Consider the following 19361-nt stretch of genomic DNA (forward strand, 5'->3'; position numbering starts at 1 on the left):
TAATATAATATTAAACCACTATAAAATACAAAATATATCATGGCAAATACAGGTAACAAAACATTGTAATTTTTGTATTTTTCCACTTTGAATAAATAATCTTAAATTAAAATTCACTTGGGCCCTTAATGAACATGCCATGTAAAAATTTCTCTATTTGAATTTCTTCACATATTTCCTAATATAATTGTTACAGTAGATAATATATAATAAAACAATATAATATTATACAATTTCAATTAATAAATCGATATTTTATTATGTCACTATAATATTGCACTGATTTCTTTGGGATCCTTGTTTTATTTGCAGACTTGTAGTCAACGTAGTATAGCCCAAAACGTTCTCTAAAAATCAAAAAAAAAAAATGTTACTTTTTGTGTTTTCATAATAAATTTTCAAGCAAGTTCTCCATAATAATTGTGATAACGTATATATATATATATTACGATCCTTACACATAGCCTTGTCTCCATTCAAAATTGTCCATCAGACTCCAAGCGGTATATCTAGTAACTCTACATCCATCTTCAATGGCGTCTAGTACTGCATTTAAATATTCTCTGAAATAATTAATTCTCTTGGGGTCATCGTATTTATTTTCATCTGACATTCCATTCTCAGATATTATAATTTCAGGATCATCAAAGCTCTCTTTAACCCAGTTGAGTATTTTTCTCATACCCCATGGTACAACCTGAAATAACAACGAGATGTTATCATTTTCTTTAATAAATACTGAATATACACAAGATTTAAGAGTGTTAAATTCTTTATTATGGACAGATCTATAGCTTAATGAATACAGTACTTACCAGGAAATTAACGAATCTGAGTTCAAGTGCCACTCAGTTCAACTTTCGTTACAGATTTTTCTCTAATGGTGTTATATTCTAGGGCAGCGGTTTCCAACCTGGGGCGCCAAAATTTTTTAATAAATTAATTTTTATACCATAATATCTACAAATAAATAAAACTTCATATCTTAACGTAACAGTGAAAATTCAGTGCATGAATGTTTATTTTAATATATAATACATAATACATATATCTAAATCCTATTAAAAAATATTTGGAGCGGAGACATTTAAAAATGGCGCTTTTGCAAACGCTCTGTTTTGGTAATGCACAAAACGACCGCTGGTTGCATGAAAACAATAACCTCAAATTTAAATGTCACTCGTAGCTAAAGTGTCAACTGAAGCGTGTAGGCAGGGTGTGATATTGTTTTTTTAAATTGTTTTTGACGTGATTTCTTTAATATAATATAATAATAAAATATTTTTTAGTGGAATGGATACATTTTTGAGCGGTTGTAAGAGAAAAGATGCTGATACTAGTGGGAATAAAACCAAAATAGAACAATGAAGTAAAGCTCCCAAGAAAAGACAATACAGTCCATCCTATTTATCATTAGGATTCACTAGTGTTAGTATAGATGGCTTGGAAAAACCAATGTGTTTGTTGTGTTCGAAAGTTTTGGCTTCAGATAGTATGAGACCAGTCAAATTAAAACGGCACCATGAAACTCTACATTCTGAATATGCTGATAAGCCCATAGAATTTTTTCAAAGAAAATTGAATTAACCAAAAGCAAACATTCAAAAAAATATTTTCTGTAACACCAATTGCATTATTATTGGCTTCGTACCATGTCTCTTACCGTCCTCACTCTTACGAATCGCAAAATGTAAGAAACCACATACAATAGGAGAAACTCTAATTTTACCAGCAGCTATTGATATGGTTCGAATAATGTTCGGCGACTCATATGCAAAACAGTTGCGACAAATTCCGCTTGCTGATAATACAGTCGGAAGAAGAATCAATGATATATCTGAAGATATTTGCGATCAATTAGTTTCTCGGTTGCGTACTTCGAAATTCGCCATACAAGTAGATGAGGCGACTGATATAGCTAAAGATGCCCATTTAATTGCATATGTTCGATATGTTGGGGAAAATAATATATTAGAAGATATATTATTTTGCAAACCCATTCCTGGAAGGACCACATCCATTGAAATGTTTAATATAATGGACAGTTTTTTTGAAGAAAACGACATAACGTGGAATAATTGCATTGGACTGTGTACTGACGGTGCTCACTCAATGTCCGGACACAAAGCAGGTCTTCAAGCATCAGTTAAAAAGAAAGCACCACATGCTATCTGGAAGCACTGTATGCTTCATAGAGCAGCTCTAGTGTCAAAAAATATGAGCGAGGAACTTAACAACATTTTTACAAAAATTACAAAAATTATAAACTACATTAAGAACAGTCCGTTGAGATCTAGGCTGTTCGCAAAGTTGTGTGTAGATATGGAAGCTAATTATACCTCACTTCTGTATTATTGTGAAGTTCGCTGGCTATCTCGTGCAAAAGAGATTCAAAGGGTATTTGAACTCAAAGAATATTGAAACAAGCAAGAATCTATTTATTGAACACTTGGATGGTTTAGTGCTGCATTTTTAAAATTATTTTAAAGACCTTGATTTCTCAAAGTTTTTGTGGGTACAGAATCCATTTATCGACAATGAAGATGACGAATTTGAGCTGACAACCATTGAAAAGGAAAAGCTGATAGAATTATCATGCGATAGCCTACTAAAACAAAAGTTTCAAAATGAAACCTTAATTCAATTTTGGATGAATCTTAGCGGAGAGTATGAATATTATTTTGTATTACAAAGCAATGCAAGTGCTTCTACCGTTTGTAACGTCGTATTTATGCGAAACGGGCTTTTCGGCACTGGCTGCAATCAAAACCAAATATCGAGCTAGGTTAGTGGTCGAAAAAGAGCTACGAGTGGCACTCTCCTCATTGCCCCCAAGATTTGATGAACTTTGTGCCAATAAACAACAACAACCCTCGCATTAAATTTTTATGCGATAGATGTAGTTGGTTTAAATGTTTAAAAATATTTTTTTATAAAAAATAAATCTACTCGTATGTGTATGTTATAGTTAAACCTTGTTATTATTCTGTTAATTGTAGTTTTCAGTTTTTTTTTTATAATAAAGTTTTTATTATTTAAAACGTTTCTATATTATTTAATCTATTAAAACAATAAAAGGTAAGGGAGGCGCGGGAAAAAAAAAATTCTTCGGGGAGGCGTAGTAGCATAAAGGTTGGAAACCGCTGTTCTAGGGATTAATTAAAATTATGTAATTTCAAAGAATCATTGATTTGATGTCATATAGTACATAAATCCTAATGGGGAAGACTGGCTATTGGAATGTAAACATAAACGATTCTGAACTTAAGAAAACAGTAAAATAACGGGTACTTATGAAACATATATAAAATAATATATTTCCAACAACGGTTAAACGATACATAATACGTACCTAATACAAAATCAATGAAATTTTGAAATCTGACAGATACCTAATATAAAATTGTGTAAATATAAAATAAATAAAAATGCGCGACGTAAACCCGAAATCAGGTCGTCATTGGTTTTGAAAAAAATAAATAATCAAATTGCAAAAACGCTAAATACATTACGATGTGATCCTCCACTGCCATTTTTAAATTAATAAAGCCTGAGCGTAACTTTTTGCACAAGCAACGAGTGGTCCACTTTTCAGCTGTCAAAACCAGATCACAGATTGCTTGACATATTGATTCGCCCTTTCTCGTTTCAAATTGAATTATAAAAAATTCTCACATCAAATATAACTATCAGTGTTATTAATAAATAATATACATTCTTGTTATTCATCAGCTGTCAAAGTCAGACTAGTCCTTCACACAAAAACCGGTGGTAATATCGATTTCCAAAAAATATGTAGCATTGATATATCCATTAAATTTGTAGAAGGTGTGTTAATGCTAGTGTATTATTTATCATGCAACAGTAACTCATCTATCCAAATCAAACCATTCCCTGTGTGAACACGACAGACGCGTCAGTATGAGCACTCTATATAACAATTACAGGTCATCCATCGAAGGGAGGGGCGGCAAAGGTAGGACCAGTCGTTGTGAATGTATCGGCTTTCTACTTGAGTCGGCAATGGCTCCTCTCATGTATCGCTCTACCGCTTTTCCAATCGCTTGCTGTCCTGTTTATCCAATTTATATGGTCCACTCGTCATTCGTCAACGGTTTCTCCTACCTTTACCATACTTTGCCATTTTACTAAAATTACATACTTGAAACTGCGGACATTATGCATTATCCGTCAGTCCTCGTCTACAGGATGCTTCCAATACATCAACTTTTTGGTTTGTGTCTCACACTTTCAAAAAATATTTTTGTTTCTCAAAAATAGTACAAAATGTTCAGAAAACTTTAAGACCTGAGTTAATATTAATGCTAACTAAATATTTACTTCTTGTTACCTACTTTTAAATATTTATTTTGTCAGTGTGGTCATTTAGATTTAACATATGTGCCATAAGGCATAATACTATCGATTTTTGTTTGTAATAATGGGGTAATATTTTTAATAAAGTTGTCTCTCTACCTACGTCAAAGTAAATATATAATTTTGATTAATAAAACAACAAAAAATATAGTCCACCTATATGATTCATGTTTTTTAAATTTAATATTTATAGAAGTTTATTTTAAGGACTTTCAGATGATCAAAATATCATTAATTTATATTGAACACCATAGATAATTTTAAAAAACCCACTTTTGCATTTATATTTTTTTGTTAGGTAAGTAATTTCGTTTTCAAGTTTAATTGCCACCTTCTTGACCATCTCCTGGATTCATTAGTGCTTAGTATTCATATTGTACATATTCATGAATGATGGATATTAAACTATTAAATAGATACGATTTTAAATCTTTGTATGACTCACCTTCAGCCATGGACTTTGGCCAGTTTCCCAAGTTGGGTCAAAATATCTCTCAACATGTAAATCATCTTCAAACGAATGCCCATCTTGCACTACATTTGAAGGAAGTGCTCTGATAAGCTGAGTCGTGTAATGATTCAGCCCATAAAAGTCGTAAGTTCCTGTGATGTATTCGATCTCCTCCCTCGTAAACGCTGGCAGGCGAGATTTTTTATATCCTTGTTCCCTACTACGTTTCGCTATTGCTTCCTTCATCGAAGTAGGATAGTCGCCGTCTTTCGAGAATACGGGATTGGCGTACCAACCGACCTAGAATACAACATATTTTGAGAACTATTTTAAATACATTGTATATTTACGTATTAACCCTTATAACAGTGACCCACTAGACTAAAGTTTCTGCCAGTAGTTATCAAAGTATATACTCCGTCGCGTTAGTAATCCCCGTAAATCATTAAAAATAAAATTATAGATACACAATATCATTAGATCTGAGATATCGATATCGTCACTGTCATTGTACTGCGCAGGCGCAGACTGAAATCACCCAACTGTCACATTAAAATTCAGAAGCTTCCGAACTTTTTTGATTCATGCATGCAATCTTGCAACTTGCATGACAATACGTGTTTACACGTGCTTTTTCTTGTTATGGCCGTGATAATACCAGTAAATCCATGCACGTGTAAACTGAGTATAGGGTTATCATGTTCATAACTATAGGTACTATAATACATTAACACTTACATTGAAATCTACAGCCAACTTTGCAGCTCTCACATTATCAGTAGCATTATTCTCTGGTTCATACCAATCCGAGCTTAAAACCATCGAAACTTGTCCTTAAAAATAATCATAATAATTTAAACACTTAAATAGATATATGTATATTATATTATATAGGTAATACCGACTGCGTACACATGTAATTTATTATATGTACATTATAGGTGTCAAATGTTGATAATGTTATCAAATGAACAATATTATGGTTACCTATTCTACAGTTCAACAGTAGGTCATGTTGATCTGATATTGGATTAAATAATAAAATATTGAAATGTTCATTTCATCTTATTTAGGGCCTAGCCACACTGAGCGATATTGCTAAAATGAAAAAATCTTAACACATTATGATAGCGTATTGTTACAACGCAAAATCGTTACGTTTCAATTTAACGGACGTACAGCTTTCTCAATATTAAAGTGAAGACGTACCGTATAACGGGGTGAATAGAAACAGTTCCCGGTAAAAAGATTCAGAGTAGTGAAATCGCCAAAATGCTATCGTTTGCATTCCAATGTGTATGTTATTTGACAGATAATTTATTTTTCTGCCTTATGGAAACTCCGATAGGACAGGAAACTTGACCGTTTGTTATTCATCAGACGTGAAAAAGTTTGTTGCGATTCGCATGTTTTGCAGGTCTGAAAAACTTTGTCGAACGTGTCTATGTCAATGAATGAACAGAACACAATTAAATAGGTACCTAATTTTGTTCCTGCTAATCCACTGATTAAAGAAATAATACAGTTTCTGTTTTCTAAATTAACATTTCTTTATTTAAACATGTGTTTCAATAAAATTTGCTGTTTTTCACTCCCCGTTCCGATTGACCCCGTTTCGCTGGTGAATAGGAACAGACCATAATTTTGGGAAAATATCGATGGCGAATGAATATTGAGTGTTCCCAAACCATACTGCTGAATGACAGACACAAGTTTTGGCAAGCGAATTTAGCTTTTCAGTCATACAGCATAGGGTTTCAATTTAATTTGAAATCTGAAAATGTTCCTATTCACCCCGTTTTACGGTAAGTAAAATAAGATGTCAAAAGCATGAACGTGAATTTAAAAACACCCTTACCTATTACAAAAGGTTTTTTTTTTCAACGATAGGAAATGTATAAGCAAGATTTGTTATGAGGACGTTTTAATTTTTTTCAGATACTGCATTGCATTAATCCTTAATTGCATGATGTTGCCTTTTAGCAACAAGCTACTAACCTATTGTTAATTTAATTTTTTTGTATGGACGACATTTATTTTAAAACTTGCATCTCTGTAGTGAACAAAGTGTGCTGACAAAATAGTTATAGTTTTTATTAACAGCTGGTGCCACTGTTAATTTCTATCAATATTAAACATTAAATGCTGGAAAAGTAATAATATGTATTATAATGCTTTAAAAGGATACCATCATGCATTTTCAGAACTATAACCTTTCCAACATGGCGAGTGACACAACGACAGCGATGCGGCGGTGCTACTAGGTACTATAATTAATAGAGATCTAGTGTTTTATAAAGACTTTTTTTTTTATTGTTCTACGTTAACGGCCCACGTGCTCGTCGAAGGTCAAAATTTAAATTTTATTGTATTTTCAAACCATGATCCTGGACACTCCTTAAACGTTGTAGATAATATATTTATATAATTTTGAAGTCTTATTATCCTTTATAGTTATTTTAAGAATTTGATGACTGTAAGACTTGCTTTATAATAATTATTGACCTAAGAATAAGGTTTTTAAACGGTACATGTTCAAACACGCGCGTCAATATCATTTTACTCCCTACTTCAATTATAGTTTGTCAATTTATGGCTACGGCCGTATGTTGTAGCTTAACCACTGGGGAATGACAAAAGAAATGGCGTATTTCAAAAAAACACTACCTTATTCTTAGGTCAATAATTATTATAAAGCAATAATTATTCATAAGATGTTTATCACACTTGAATGGTCAAAGACATAGCTTATAATAAATATCTTTAGAATCATCTTCAAATGTGTTAATCTTGCCGTTTTTTTGAATAAAAAAATGCCTAATTCTTGTCAAATTTGGGATCACAGAGATTATCAATATAATTTTTTATCGTGAATATTTTACAAAAATTATCTCGTAATAAATTATACTAATGATTTTATAAATTCGTTTAAAAATTAATAAATGTAAAAAATCTTAACACCACTGCACAGTTATGTACCGAAATATGACTATATTCTAAAACATTAGAGCGAGAGGTTTAAAAGAATACTATTTTATGTAACAAAAATACTTTATGCAGTCATCAAATGTTTAAAATAACTATAAAAGATAATAAGGCTTCAAAATTATATAAATAGATTATCTACAACGTTTAAGGAGTGTCCAGAATCATGGTTTGAAAATACAATAAAAACTCAATTTTGACCTTCGACGAGCATGTCCCCCCTTAAACATAAATTTTGGAGACGAGAAATTAGGTGACTTTTTATTTTACTTCCTTTTTAGTCTCGACAAAACGAAAACCAAATTTTGTCATCGTCATTCACCAATAGTACCTACGTATTATTAAGAAATATATTATTTCGGTATAACAAGAGACATTTCCAAAAATTTCTTTGCATTTTAATTGTTAAGTAAATTAGTTTGTTGCACTAATAAAAAATGGTATGTTTTCTTTCTTGTGTCACCTTATCTCTTAACCTCATAATAGTCTTACCTCCTTGCGTTGGTCTAAACTGCTCATCGTACAGGTGATAGGCTTTTGCATGAGATTTCAACAAATTATGAGCACACATATATTCACCGATTCCTGTAAGATTAACAGCCGGTGCAGTTATTATATCGCCATACCCTGACAAACAGACCATATCAGGTTCATTGAATGTCAACCAAACCTTGACTCGATCCCCAAAAACGTCAAAAACAAATCTCGAATAATCTTCATAAATTTCTATAATCTCAGAATTTGTCCAGCCTCCTATAAGCTGCAAAGGTTGAGGTAAGTCCCAATGGTATATAGTCACAATTGGAGATATCCCATTACTCAATAGTTCATTTATCAAGTTATTGTAGTAATCTACGCCATGCTTGTTGATTGTGGTGGTGAAACCGGTCGGCAGGATCCTCGACCAGGATATTGAGAAGCGGTAATAGTCTACTCCTAACTCCTTCACCATCTCCACGTCTCTTTTGTAAAGATTATAAGAGTCACATGCAACGTCTCCAGTGCTCGTATCAGCTATCAGGTCCGGTCTTTCATGGACTAAATGGTCCCAAATGTTTTCGCCTTTGCCTTAAAAGTTCAACGAGATAAATCAAAACAGATTTTATTATAGGTAGGTAAGTACTATAATGATTCAAAAGCAACATGAAAAATAATTATTTTTCTTAATTATGTATATAAATTAGGTAAGTACATATTTATAATATTTCAGGAATATTATTAATTATATACATATTTTAAAACATTGGCACGTATTGTTGAACAACAACTTCTTGTCCACGTGTTAAAACAGTGAAACAACAAGCCCCTTCTTTGCAGTTAATTGCTCTTTCGTTTCAAATGAGGAATGCTTCTAAATTTATCATTACATTGTACGCTTCCGTGGTTTACGGATCTATCAATTTACGTAATTTGATGGTTAAAAATATATACAAAATGACCAGGAGTGATATTAAAAGTATTATTAGTAAACTTTTGGTTTATTGCGAAGAAGTAAAGGAGTCACATCTAAAAAGAGAGCCGATATATTATTTAAGCACGTGTTGCCGCCATGACAGGTACGTCACTGAGAAGTCTTCCATATGCGACTACAACGACTTCCAGTAAGTTATCGACGAGATCTTGTTGTCGGACAGTATGTTCCAAATTATGTATGTAGCAAAATGTTCTTGTATAATGTAGGACTCGTATCTTAAGCATTGGATTAAAAAATAAAATCTGGGTTAAAACTAAAATTGCTGAATGCTTAATCCTGAAGCAGTCTAGGAGGAGATAGGTACGTATTGTTAAAACGGTTAATACCTTGATTCGAAGCCACAGAGTGGTTAGATATTTGACAGGTTCCTTAATTGGTAAAGCAAATTGACCGGCATCCGATAGATGCAATCATAAAAACTAATAATATTTGTTTCCATTCAATTATGACAATTAAACAATAATTAGGCAGTGGCGTAACAAAGGGTGTGCGAACAAGATATCCGAACTGGGCACAGCTCAGGGTGCAGAAGTGTAGTTTCGTTGAACGTGCAAGAAAAAAAATGAATGGAAATGTCGGAATGGGACAATTGGGCGCCAGGACAATTGGGCGCTGCACTGTCGAATGAAATAAATAGACGTTTTATATAGAAAGTAAACGAGAAATTTTATACAGTTTCTATCTAATACTTAGTAGTTTTAATATTTTTGCTTTTAACATAATGTTTTTATTACGGATTGAGAATTATCACACCCGAGGCTTTATATAAAAATAAAAGAACTCTATTCTCGTTCGAACTTAAACATGATAATAATATGTTTAAGTTCCATATTATCCACAATTAAATCATTATTTACGTGTACATACTTAAATAATTATATAATTTAAATATGAACAATAATATTAAATATATATTTTAAAAGTACCTATAATTCACGAACGTCTATTTATTTTCGAATGTCATTTGATTGCGTGCCGCCAAAGATCTGAACAAAAACGATGCATAAGTGCGAGTGAGAAAGTATTCGGCAGACTTATAATCTCCGCGACATGCGCTAGAGTAAGATACAAGGTTTACAAATGTGGGAGATGGTTTGCTACGGTGTAGCCGCCAAGCGTCGATAACCGTGTTGCTAAAATTGCTATTTTTTGTGTTAAACCTAAAGTCAGTGGTAAATATTTTTAATTAATTAAGTAGAAAAGATGGTTCTGTTTGTCGTATTAAAATGTGGTAGCCGTATTGATAAGCAAGAACGTACGTACAATTACGTTTCATATGTAATTTTATACAATATGTTCGTGATAATTTATTTGTATATTATTATGTATTTTAACATCAAGTGACCTTATGTTTCTTTAAAATAACTTCACTTATGGATATCTTTACCTAATGGTTGCATTTTGACCGCTTAAAAATAATATATAGTAAAAAAAAATAGAAAATTATATTTTAATTCTGTGCGTCTAGTGCGATCACTTTGGGCGAGCACTAGCGAAATGGTCTATGGTCTCAAACATTTGTGTATAAGAATGCGTTCGCTCGCCCACAAACCAAACGCACGGCACGCAGCTTCATTTAGCAATGCAATGGGTGGCCTCTAGATGTATCTATAGTCTAAGGTGCCGCCCAGTTGTCCCGGCGCCGAATCGTCCTTGACCCGGAAAATGTCATCCCAAAATTACCGATACGGAAACGAACCTTTATTGTGAATATGATAAAAAATAATGTTGGTCATACGGTAAAAAATCACCTGCGGCGCAATTCGTGGATTAAATGTGATTAAGTAAGTAATACGAATATTTACGTTGTCGATTATGTTGTATCGATTGTTTAGTCTTTTGAAAGGATAAAGTTTGTATGTAATGTTGAAAATTCGCTGTTTTTCTACAAGTACTTAAATTATGAAAAGTTCAATGATTTTTATACTAAAAAATGTGGATTTCAATTTTTTTTTTCAATTTTAGGAGGGCGTACATTTTTCAAAATCCTTTTATTAGTTATTTAATCCGCATTAAGTAGTTCTGTTAACGATACGATAACTTAGTAGGTATGTATATGTTGGTAGTAGGTGTATATAGGCACCTACAAATTTTGTATTGCGTAAAGGGGCCCATAAAGGAGCATCAAAAATTGCAGATTGCCGGTACAATTGCCGAAAAAATTGTGTAACTATTGCCCAGTTGCTGGGCAATGTATGAACCGTCATCAGTGTCGGGCAAGTGAGGCTGATGTATTTTGTGCGTACACGTGACAACAACGGCCGGCAATGAAATTTCTGCACCATATCTCGTCCTAAATAATCACATAAACAAATGCCAGAGAGCATGGGTAATAGATGTAAAGTTTCGGCAACGTAGACTACATTGTCGTGTTTTAGGGAACTATTAACGGCGACACAATTGCCGTGTCAAATTGCCGTAAAAAGTGGCTCGTTTACGGGCCCCTTAATGGGCGCATTTTTCGTTACTGCCCCGAGCGCTAAAATAATTTTCTACGCCCCTGTGTCTGGGTTCTAGTGTTAACTTTGCTTAGGGACCCGTTATTTAAATATATTAAGCTAGTGACGTGTTATATATGTATATATATGGATTTATTTAAGATTATGCTATATTATTTAATATTTACCATCAGCATTCCACCCTCCTTCGATTTGATACGACGCAGTTGCCACTCCAAATTGAAATCCTTTTGGAAACATTCTACGTGTTGCATTTCCATGGCATCCACCACTGTAATATAAATAATATCTTTAGTGCAACGCAATTATAGGAGTGTGAAACCTGACGAAGAAACAATCTTTCTTAGTAGGTATCTATTCGAAAATAAAATTCTTCGAAGAATACTTAAAATTGACAGATCCGTACGAACGCTGAGTTCTTTGAATAGCTACACCATTGAAGAACGCTATAGTTAATACCTCCAGGGTATACCATGTTGTTACATGAGGTAAAGGACGCCAGTTAAGTAGGTACCTAGCTTTTGGCCGTCCCTGAGGAAATCTGAAAACCTGATCGAATTTTAAGAAGCAATATGGACGCAATAAGACTGAGCGTGACTATATGTGAATGACAATGCGAGATAGAGACCCTGTTGTGTAGTCGCCCATTGCCTGAATAAGACCCGTTTCACACGGGACACATGTGGCAAGCCATCGGCGTGGCGAGATTTAGCATTTACATAATTATTATAAATGAACGCAGCATTTGTGTGTCCTCGTCTGAACGCGCCCATTCAGTTGTGTGTTAATGCAGCCGCTCGCCATGCCACTGGCTTGCCACAGGTGTCCCATGTAAAACGGCTCTGATTATGTAATAATAATAATGATAATAATGTGAGCGATTATTGAGTTTTTACAACCTATTTAAGGAAATAACAGCAAAATATATTGACTCGTGTTACTCATTTTTACGATTTGCCTGAATGTACTCGTAATAGAATCGTAAAGGCGTGTCCACACTATACCGCGGTTTGCATTTGGCAATGCCAGTTGGAAAAGCCAAATTGGCAAAGCCAGCGGCTGTAAAAACGTCTACATCTGTGTTGGCATTTATTTAGTTTAGTCGCACAATGTTCACCAAGGAGGATTTACTAATTGCTCCAGGCCAGTGGTTGGCACGTCCCCACTTTACTGTTCTCATTGGCTTTCTATGAAGGAGACCGACACTTGAGCGATTTTGCTTGGCACACTGTTGGCACTATGGCACGTGCCAACGGTCACGTCTACATCGTGTCGGCTTTGCCAATTTATTGGCCTTGCCAACTGGCAAATAGCGGCATAGTGTAGACACGCCATAAGATGGCATTATTGATTTATTTTTATTGATTTTATTTATTAAGGAAACAAACAGTTACATATTGATTACAAAAATTTAAAATATAATAATGAAAAGTTATTGCAACCAGCAAAGTTTCCATGTATACATTATAATATAGTTAAGCCTAACAAGATAGAGAGTAAGAATAACATAAATATAAAGAAATTACATAAGAAAATTACATGAGAAAAATGAGGAGGAATAATAAATAATTAAATTATATACAAAAAAGTAACATAAAAAATAGATATATATACCTATCTATTCATTCAAAATTTTGGAGATAGCGCGTTTAAATGAAACAGGTGAATAATTATTAAAAGGATCAACGGTGGAGAAATACTTAAACAAGCCCGCCGAATAAAAGAATTTTGTGCATAATTAGAATCGCTATGACTGACGTGGTACAAAGTTTGGTTTCGCGTAAATCTTGATGGACAATGGAAACCCACCCTTTCGAGTAGGTTTGGCGATGGTCACTTGATGTTCACCAAATCCTATACCTATAGCTACGTTGTCACCTTGTGTGTACAAAGTATACTATTACTATCTCTGTTATTTATACCGACGATTAATAACTGAGTTTATGCATTACTTTCAATGACATAACGTAAATAAATTAAATAAAATATTACTTACCTCAAGGCACATGCTAGGAATAATATCCCACAAATCAATGTTTTCATGACAAGCAATGGAAAACTTATTATGTTTTACATCTGTAGTGCATTAATTTATTGCATGTAGTTGCTTCATTATCGCTTGACAGACGATAACTAAACTTGTGAAGATGTCATCGATGTTATCAGATAGTAATTAATTGATTAGAATATACTTCAAAATACGTAAATAAACCGGATGATTCAGGAAAAAGTCAACGAAAAAACGGAATACAAAAATAAGTGCCTGGTTGGCCATGTACCTACCTACGTTTTCTTACTTTTATCGGCCATCTTTAAATCATGAATAAGTGGTTGCTTCAACTTTTTACACAAAGAATTTCGATTCCCAATCTCCACCCATCATGTAGGTATATACAGTCGTGAATATGCAGTGCCGCCCTCAATGATGCTTAAAATGTGTCTGAAAGAAAAGATTGTATGTGCTCACTCTGCTATCCCAATATGGAGCCGCACGAGACTGATGTACTTATCATGTTTCGTGGTGCTTAAATAAAGAATTTAGAGAGAAAAGAGTTGGACTAGCTCAACTAGTCTCGGTGACATTAAGCGTTCTCTGTATCCGCATATTGAATATCAAGAATTCGATCATGGCTAGGGTTGCCAACTATTATTGTATTATTATATATTTATAGTACAATACTATAATTTTGACTGACATCCGCGAGTTCTTGCATTCTACCTTGGAGGTCTTTCGGGTCCTGTGAGAGTACAACAATATCATCTGCAAAGCGCAGGTGACTGAGGTGCTCTCCATTAATTGGAACACCTTTTTCCTCCCAATCAAGTCTCCTAAATAAGTCCTCAAGAGTAGCGGTGAATAGTTTAGGTGAAATGGTATCACCTTGCCGGACACCTTTATTAATGGGGAATTTACACGACCGTTTGTGGAGTTTCACGCATGCTGTGGCATCACTGTATATACTGTTCAATATGTTTATGTAGCGTCTGGAAATTCCTTGGTTGCTAAGGGCGTCTATAATTGAGAATTTTTTGATGGAATCAAACGCCTTTTCATAGTCTATAAAACCAAGATATAATGGCAGTTTGTATTCCTGGTAGCGCTCTATGATTTCCCTGACGACCTGTATATGATCCATAGTACTGTAGCCTCTTCTGAATCCGGCTTGCTCTCTTGGTTGGTTCTCGTCTAGAACTGTTTCGAGACGGTTTGAGAGTATTTTCGTGAAAACCTTATACAGAATTGGCAGTAGACTAATTGGTCGATAGTTTTTCAGATCTTCAGTGTCTCCTTTCTTATGGAGAATAATAATGGAGGCATTTTTCCATGACTCTGGGATGTTCTCTTCGTGCAGACAAGACGTGAACAGACGTGCGAGCACTTCGCTCACCGTCCTCCCGGCCCGTTTGAGAACATCGATAGTCAGCCCATCTTCTCCCGGGGCTTTCCCACTCTTCATGCACATTATAGCATATTCCACCTCTGTGGTAGTAACCTCGGGAAGAGGATCTCCATATTCTCCGTTCACCGGAAGATCTGAATTGATGTCAGTGTCATCTTTGTATAGAGCGCTGTAAAACTCTACAACAGTGTCCAGTAGATGATCCCAGTTACGCACGATACTTCCATCTTGCGCTTTTAGTGTCGTGATCTGCCGTCTCCCTATTGACAGATGCTGCTTGTTCTTATGTAAGCTCCTTCCTGACGCAACAATTGATTCAACAAGGTTCATATTGAACTTACGAAGATCTTCTCGTATGTTTTTACGTAGAGTTTTGCACAGCGTGGAGTACTCGAGATCATTTTCTACTTGTTGCTCGCTTTTTGTACTGCTACGCAGCTTCATAAGATCCAACGTTTCCTTTGAAAGTTTGCTTACTCGTTCAACCACAGCAGCAACTGTCTCTTCCGAAGAATCTATAATGATTTTTGTTATTGCCTCGGTGTTTTGTAGGGAGATTGGGTCATTTTCAGCTTGGAAAGCCGCTAACCTGTTCTCCAGCTCTTGTTGGAATTCGACTCTGCTTCTCAAGCCTCTGCGGACTCTGGGCTTCTGCATCAGTTTGGATCTCTCACGTTTGATGTTAAATCGTACTTTACACCTTACCATTCGGTGGTCGCTGCCAGTATTAAATCTGTTAATGGCTGTGCAGTCTAGAAAAATATCCTTCTTGTTAGTGAGGATGTAGTCGATTTCGCTGGTTCGTTTTGCTGGGCTTCGCCATGTCCATTTTCGGGAAGGCTTCTTTTTGAAGAATGAGTTCATGATGTAGAGATTGTGGTTTTCCGCAAACTCTACTAACATGTCTCCTCGGCCATCCCTGGAGCCATGTCCGAAGTGCCCGACCACTACATCATCCTGGTGTTGAGATCCGATTCGTGCATTAATGTCCCCCATGATGATAGTGAAGTGACATTTCCGTTTATTTTTCAACGTACTGATTTCTTCATATACATCCTCCACTTCTTCATCAAGTGAGTTTTGAGTGGGCGCATAAACTTGCAAAAGCAGAATCTGGTATCTTTTGCTGAGCTGAAGTGTTAAACTTGCTACTCTATCTGAGGCGAAATCAAATTCAACTATGCGATCTTTCCAGAGTCTGTGGATTAAAAATCCGACACCGCTTGTGCGTCCGGTCTTAGTCCCATTATAACAGAGTACATGTCCGCTGTGGAGATTGACGATATCGTCTCCTTGTCGTCTTACCTCGCTGAGCCCGACAACATCCCAATGGATTTTTTCGAGTTCTTCTTCGAGCTCTAGAAGTTTGGCGTTGCTGGATAATGTTCTCGCGTTATAGGTGGCAATGGTCATCGGTAGGCAGCCGTTACCGTCTTTCCGGGGATTCTTAGCACCCTCTGCCTTCCCTTGCTGATTGCTGCCGTGATCAGTGTCAGGTTGGCCTCCGGAGAATAAGGGCCGAGATTTTTGTTCTTGTTCCATGGGGGTATTTGGACATAACACACCACGCTGTCCAAGCGGGTTGGTGTGTGGTTTTCTGTCTGGGTTTTCCTTCCCGTAGCCAAGGGGTCTCTCGTTTTAAGGCGCCAGAGTTTCGCCTTTCACCCTTCTCTATTAGCTACAGATGAGTTATACCGTCACAAGACACACCACATCTGCATTGCCCAGGGGACGCCGCGTGGAGGCTAGAGATAGGATTTGTTGGCCATCTGTAGAGTAGCGTCTCAACACTTTATAGAAATGTACCTATTGGCATTAGTGCATTTCATTGAGGCCCTAGCCAACCATTTGCCCTCTCTCAAACGGTCGGTCTAAAGATAAATGTCTCAAAGACAAAAGTGATGAGGAACTGTTTTTCGGACCCTGCGATTATCTGTATTTCTGGCACCCAACTCGAGCAAGTCAGCAGCTACGTCTATCTCGGACAGCAGGTGTCCATAGACGGAAGCATGCACGATGAAATTGCTCGAAGAACAAAGCTGGGATGGAGTGCTTTCGGACGTCTGAATAGTGTCTTTAAGAGTGACCTACCATTATGTCTTAAGCGTAGGGTGTTCAACCAATGTGTGCTACCCGTGCTCACATATGGCTGCGAGACGTGGACCCTCAACACGAGAGATGTCCAAAGGCTAAGAGTCACACAGCGAGGCATGGAGAGGTGCATGTTGGGCATCACGCGAAAGGACCGCAAGAGAAACGAATGGGTTAGGAAGCAGACAAGAGTACGCGATGTAATAGACGTTGCCAAACAGCTGAAATGGAGATGGGCGGGGCACATTGCTCGCCGAAAGGACGGCCGCTGGACAAATGCCGTCATCCAATGGTACCCAAGGGGTACGAAACGGCCACAGGGTCGCCCTAAAAGCCGCTGGGTTGATGAACTGGTAAAGTTCGGCGGAAATACGAGGCAGCGAACGACACAGGACCGAGAGAGTTGGAGAAAGCTTGGGGAGGCCTTCATCCAGCAGTGGATTGACCCCGGCTGATGATGATGATGACTATAATTTTGACTCAACGAATAATTTTAATTTACATGACCGCCAAATATGCCAAAAACACTATATTTTTTTAACTTTTGTACTTATATAAACTAAATATATGGTACTTTGTACTATTGTACAATCAGCATAGAAAAAGATGGCAAGACAGTGCCGAGCAGCATCAGTTATGGGGTTGCTCACAAAAGTCGATAATTTAGGTATTTAGAGTTAACAATGGATTATGTATCTTCTTCTTCTTTCTCGGCACTACATCCCGGGGCGGGATTTGGCCTCCTCTACAATTGTCCTCCACACGCTCCTTTCCCTGGCTGCTCCTCTCTAGTCTCCAGCCCTCCCCATCTTTCTCCAGTCCTCTTCGATACAGTCAGCCCACCTCTTCTTTGGTCTGCCCCTAGACCGTTTCCACTGTGGGATCCACTTGGTCATGATTTTTGGCGTCCTGTGCTCAGGCATTCTCTCAACGTGTCCAGCACACCTTAGTCTTTGGGATCGACAGAATTTCACCACCGTTTCATGTTTTATTAACACTTCTAACTCGTGGTTCATTTTTATCCTGTAACTTCCATTTTCCAATGTGGGCCCGAAAATTCTCCTGAGGATCTTTCTTTCGAATATGGCCAGTTTATGTTCTTCCCTTTGAATGAGGCACCATGTCTCACAGCCAAAGGTAGCTACTGGTCGAATAACTGTTTTGTAGATAAGCAGTTTGCTATTCTTGCTTAGGATTTTCGATTTCAGTAGACCCTTACAGGCGTAGAAGCACTTATTAGCAGCTATGAGTCGTATGTTCACCTCTTCTGTTGTTTTATTGAGTGTGTTTAGGTTAGAGCCCAGGTACGTGAAGCTTTGCACCTCTTCCCATACCTGCTGCTCCACACAGATATTTCGAGGTGGACCCTGCTCTCGCGTGGATACCATGTATTTTGTTTTGCAGGCATTTATTTCTAATCCAAGCTTTTCCGCTTCCTTTTTCAATGTTGTGGCATGGTCGATTAGTCTTTGTTTGGATCGGCTAGTTATGACTATGTGGTCAGCGGATTATGTGTCTATATATATATATTAGAAAAAAACCAAGTTATCCAATATATAGAACATGCACATAAAGCAAAAAAAATAGCATTGAAATTACTCCATAACATGATTTCGAGGCATACCAACTTTTGGCAGTTACTCCACGAGGAACTGTTCCTATGTTCCCCGCCTGGCATATTTTTACTAATATTATACTAAATATTTTTTAGCACAATATGCTCATTGTCAATGATAAAGTATTCTGTAGCATCTACTTAAAAAATCAAAGTTAACCAAAGTTAACACTGAATAATAAATTTCATCCATCCATTTCCCTCATAAAAAAATCTATGTGGTTGTTTTACATACTCGCTGTATCGTATCCCGTATTATATTCATTGGACTTTTATTTTAAATTCTACATTTTATGGACAAATATGAATTGTGTCGCTGCATTTCAAAATCAGCCAAGTCCACCTTCAGGTATTTTTTACTTTGTTTGTGAATTGCTGAAGAACTAGTGCTTTCTAACATTTATCCATTATCAAAATGTGGAATTTATTAATTTTAAATATTCTATACAAGAAATAATATAAACTTTTACCCTTGTGACTGTGTATTTCATCCTATTCATCTATTATG

The 19361-nt window shown here is 36.0% G+C and overlaps 1 protein-coding gene across 1 annotated transcript; it reads right to left on the bottom strand.

Annotated features, from left to right (window-relative positions):
- Positions 1-235: 235 nt before the first annotated feature.
- LOC147072579 (myrosinase 1-like) lies at positions 236-17378 on the bottom strand. The gene is made up of 7 exons (XM_085947339.1): positions 17365-17378; positions 11914-11990; positions 8306-8881; positions 5567-5661; positions 4823-5128; positions 459-697; positions 236-347 (listed from the first exon to the last, which is right to left on the bottom strand). Exons 2-7 carry the CDS (start codon positions 11984-11986, stop codon positions 236-238), a joined length of 1401 nt encoding a protein of 466 aa, XP_085803465.1. The 5' UTR covers positions 11987-11990; positions 17365-17378.
- Positions 17379-19361: the final 1983 nt, after the last annotated feature.

The sequence above is a fragment of the Rhyacophila brunnea genome, unplaced genomic scaffold (assembly GCF_057557595.1).
Source record: "Rhyacophila brunnea isolate RB1 unplaced genomic scaffold, BYU_Rbru_1.0 scaffold_2, whole genome shotgun sequence".
In the NCBI taxonomy this organism is placed as follows: Eukaryota; Metazoa; Arthropoda; class Insecta; order Trichoptera; family Rhyacophilidae; genus Rhyacophila; species Rhyacophila brunnea.

What these genes read in the sequence shown, in the direction of transcription:
- LOC147072579 (XM_085947339.1), bottom strand. Translation starts at nt 11,986, where the DNA reads ATGTTTCCAAAAGGATTTCAATTTGGAGTGGCAACTGCGTCGTATCAA. An exon ending in AGGAGGGTGGAATGCTGATG is followed by an intron (nt 8,882 to 11,913) that starts GTAAATATTAAA and finishes TGAACTTTTAAG; the next exon opens with GCAAAGGCGAAAACATTTGG. An exon ending in GCCAAAGTCCATGGCTGAAG is followed by an intron (nt 698 to 4,822) that starts GTGAGTCATACA and finishes TTGTTATTTCAG; the next exon opens with GTTGTACCATGGGGTATGAG.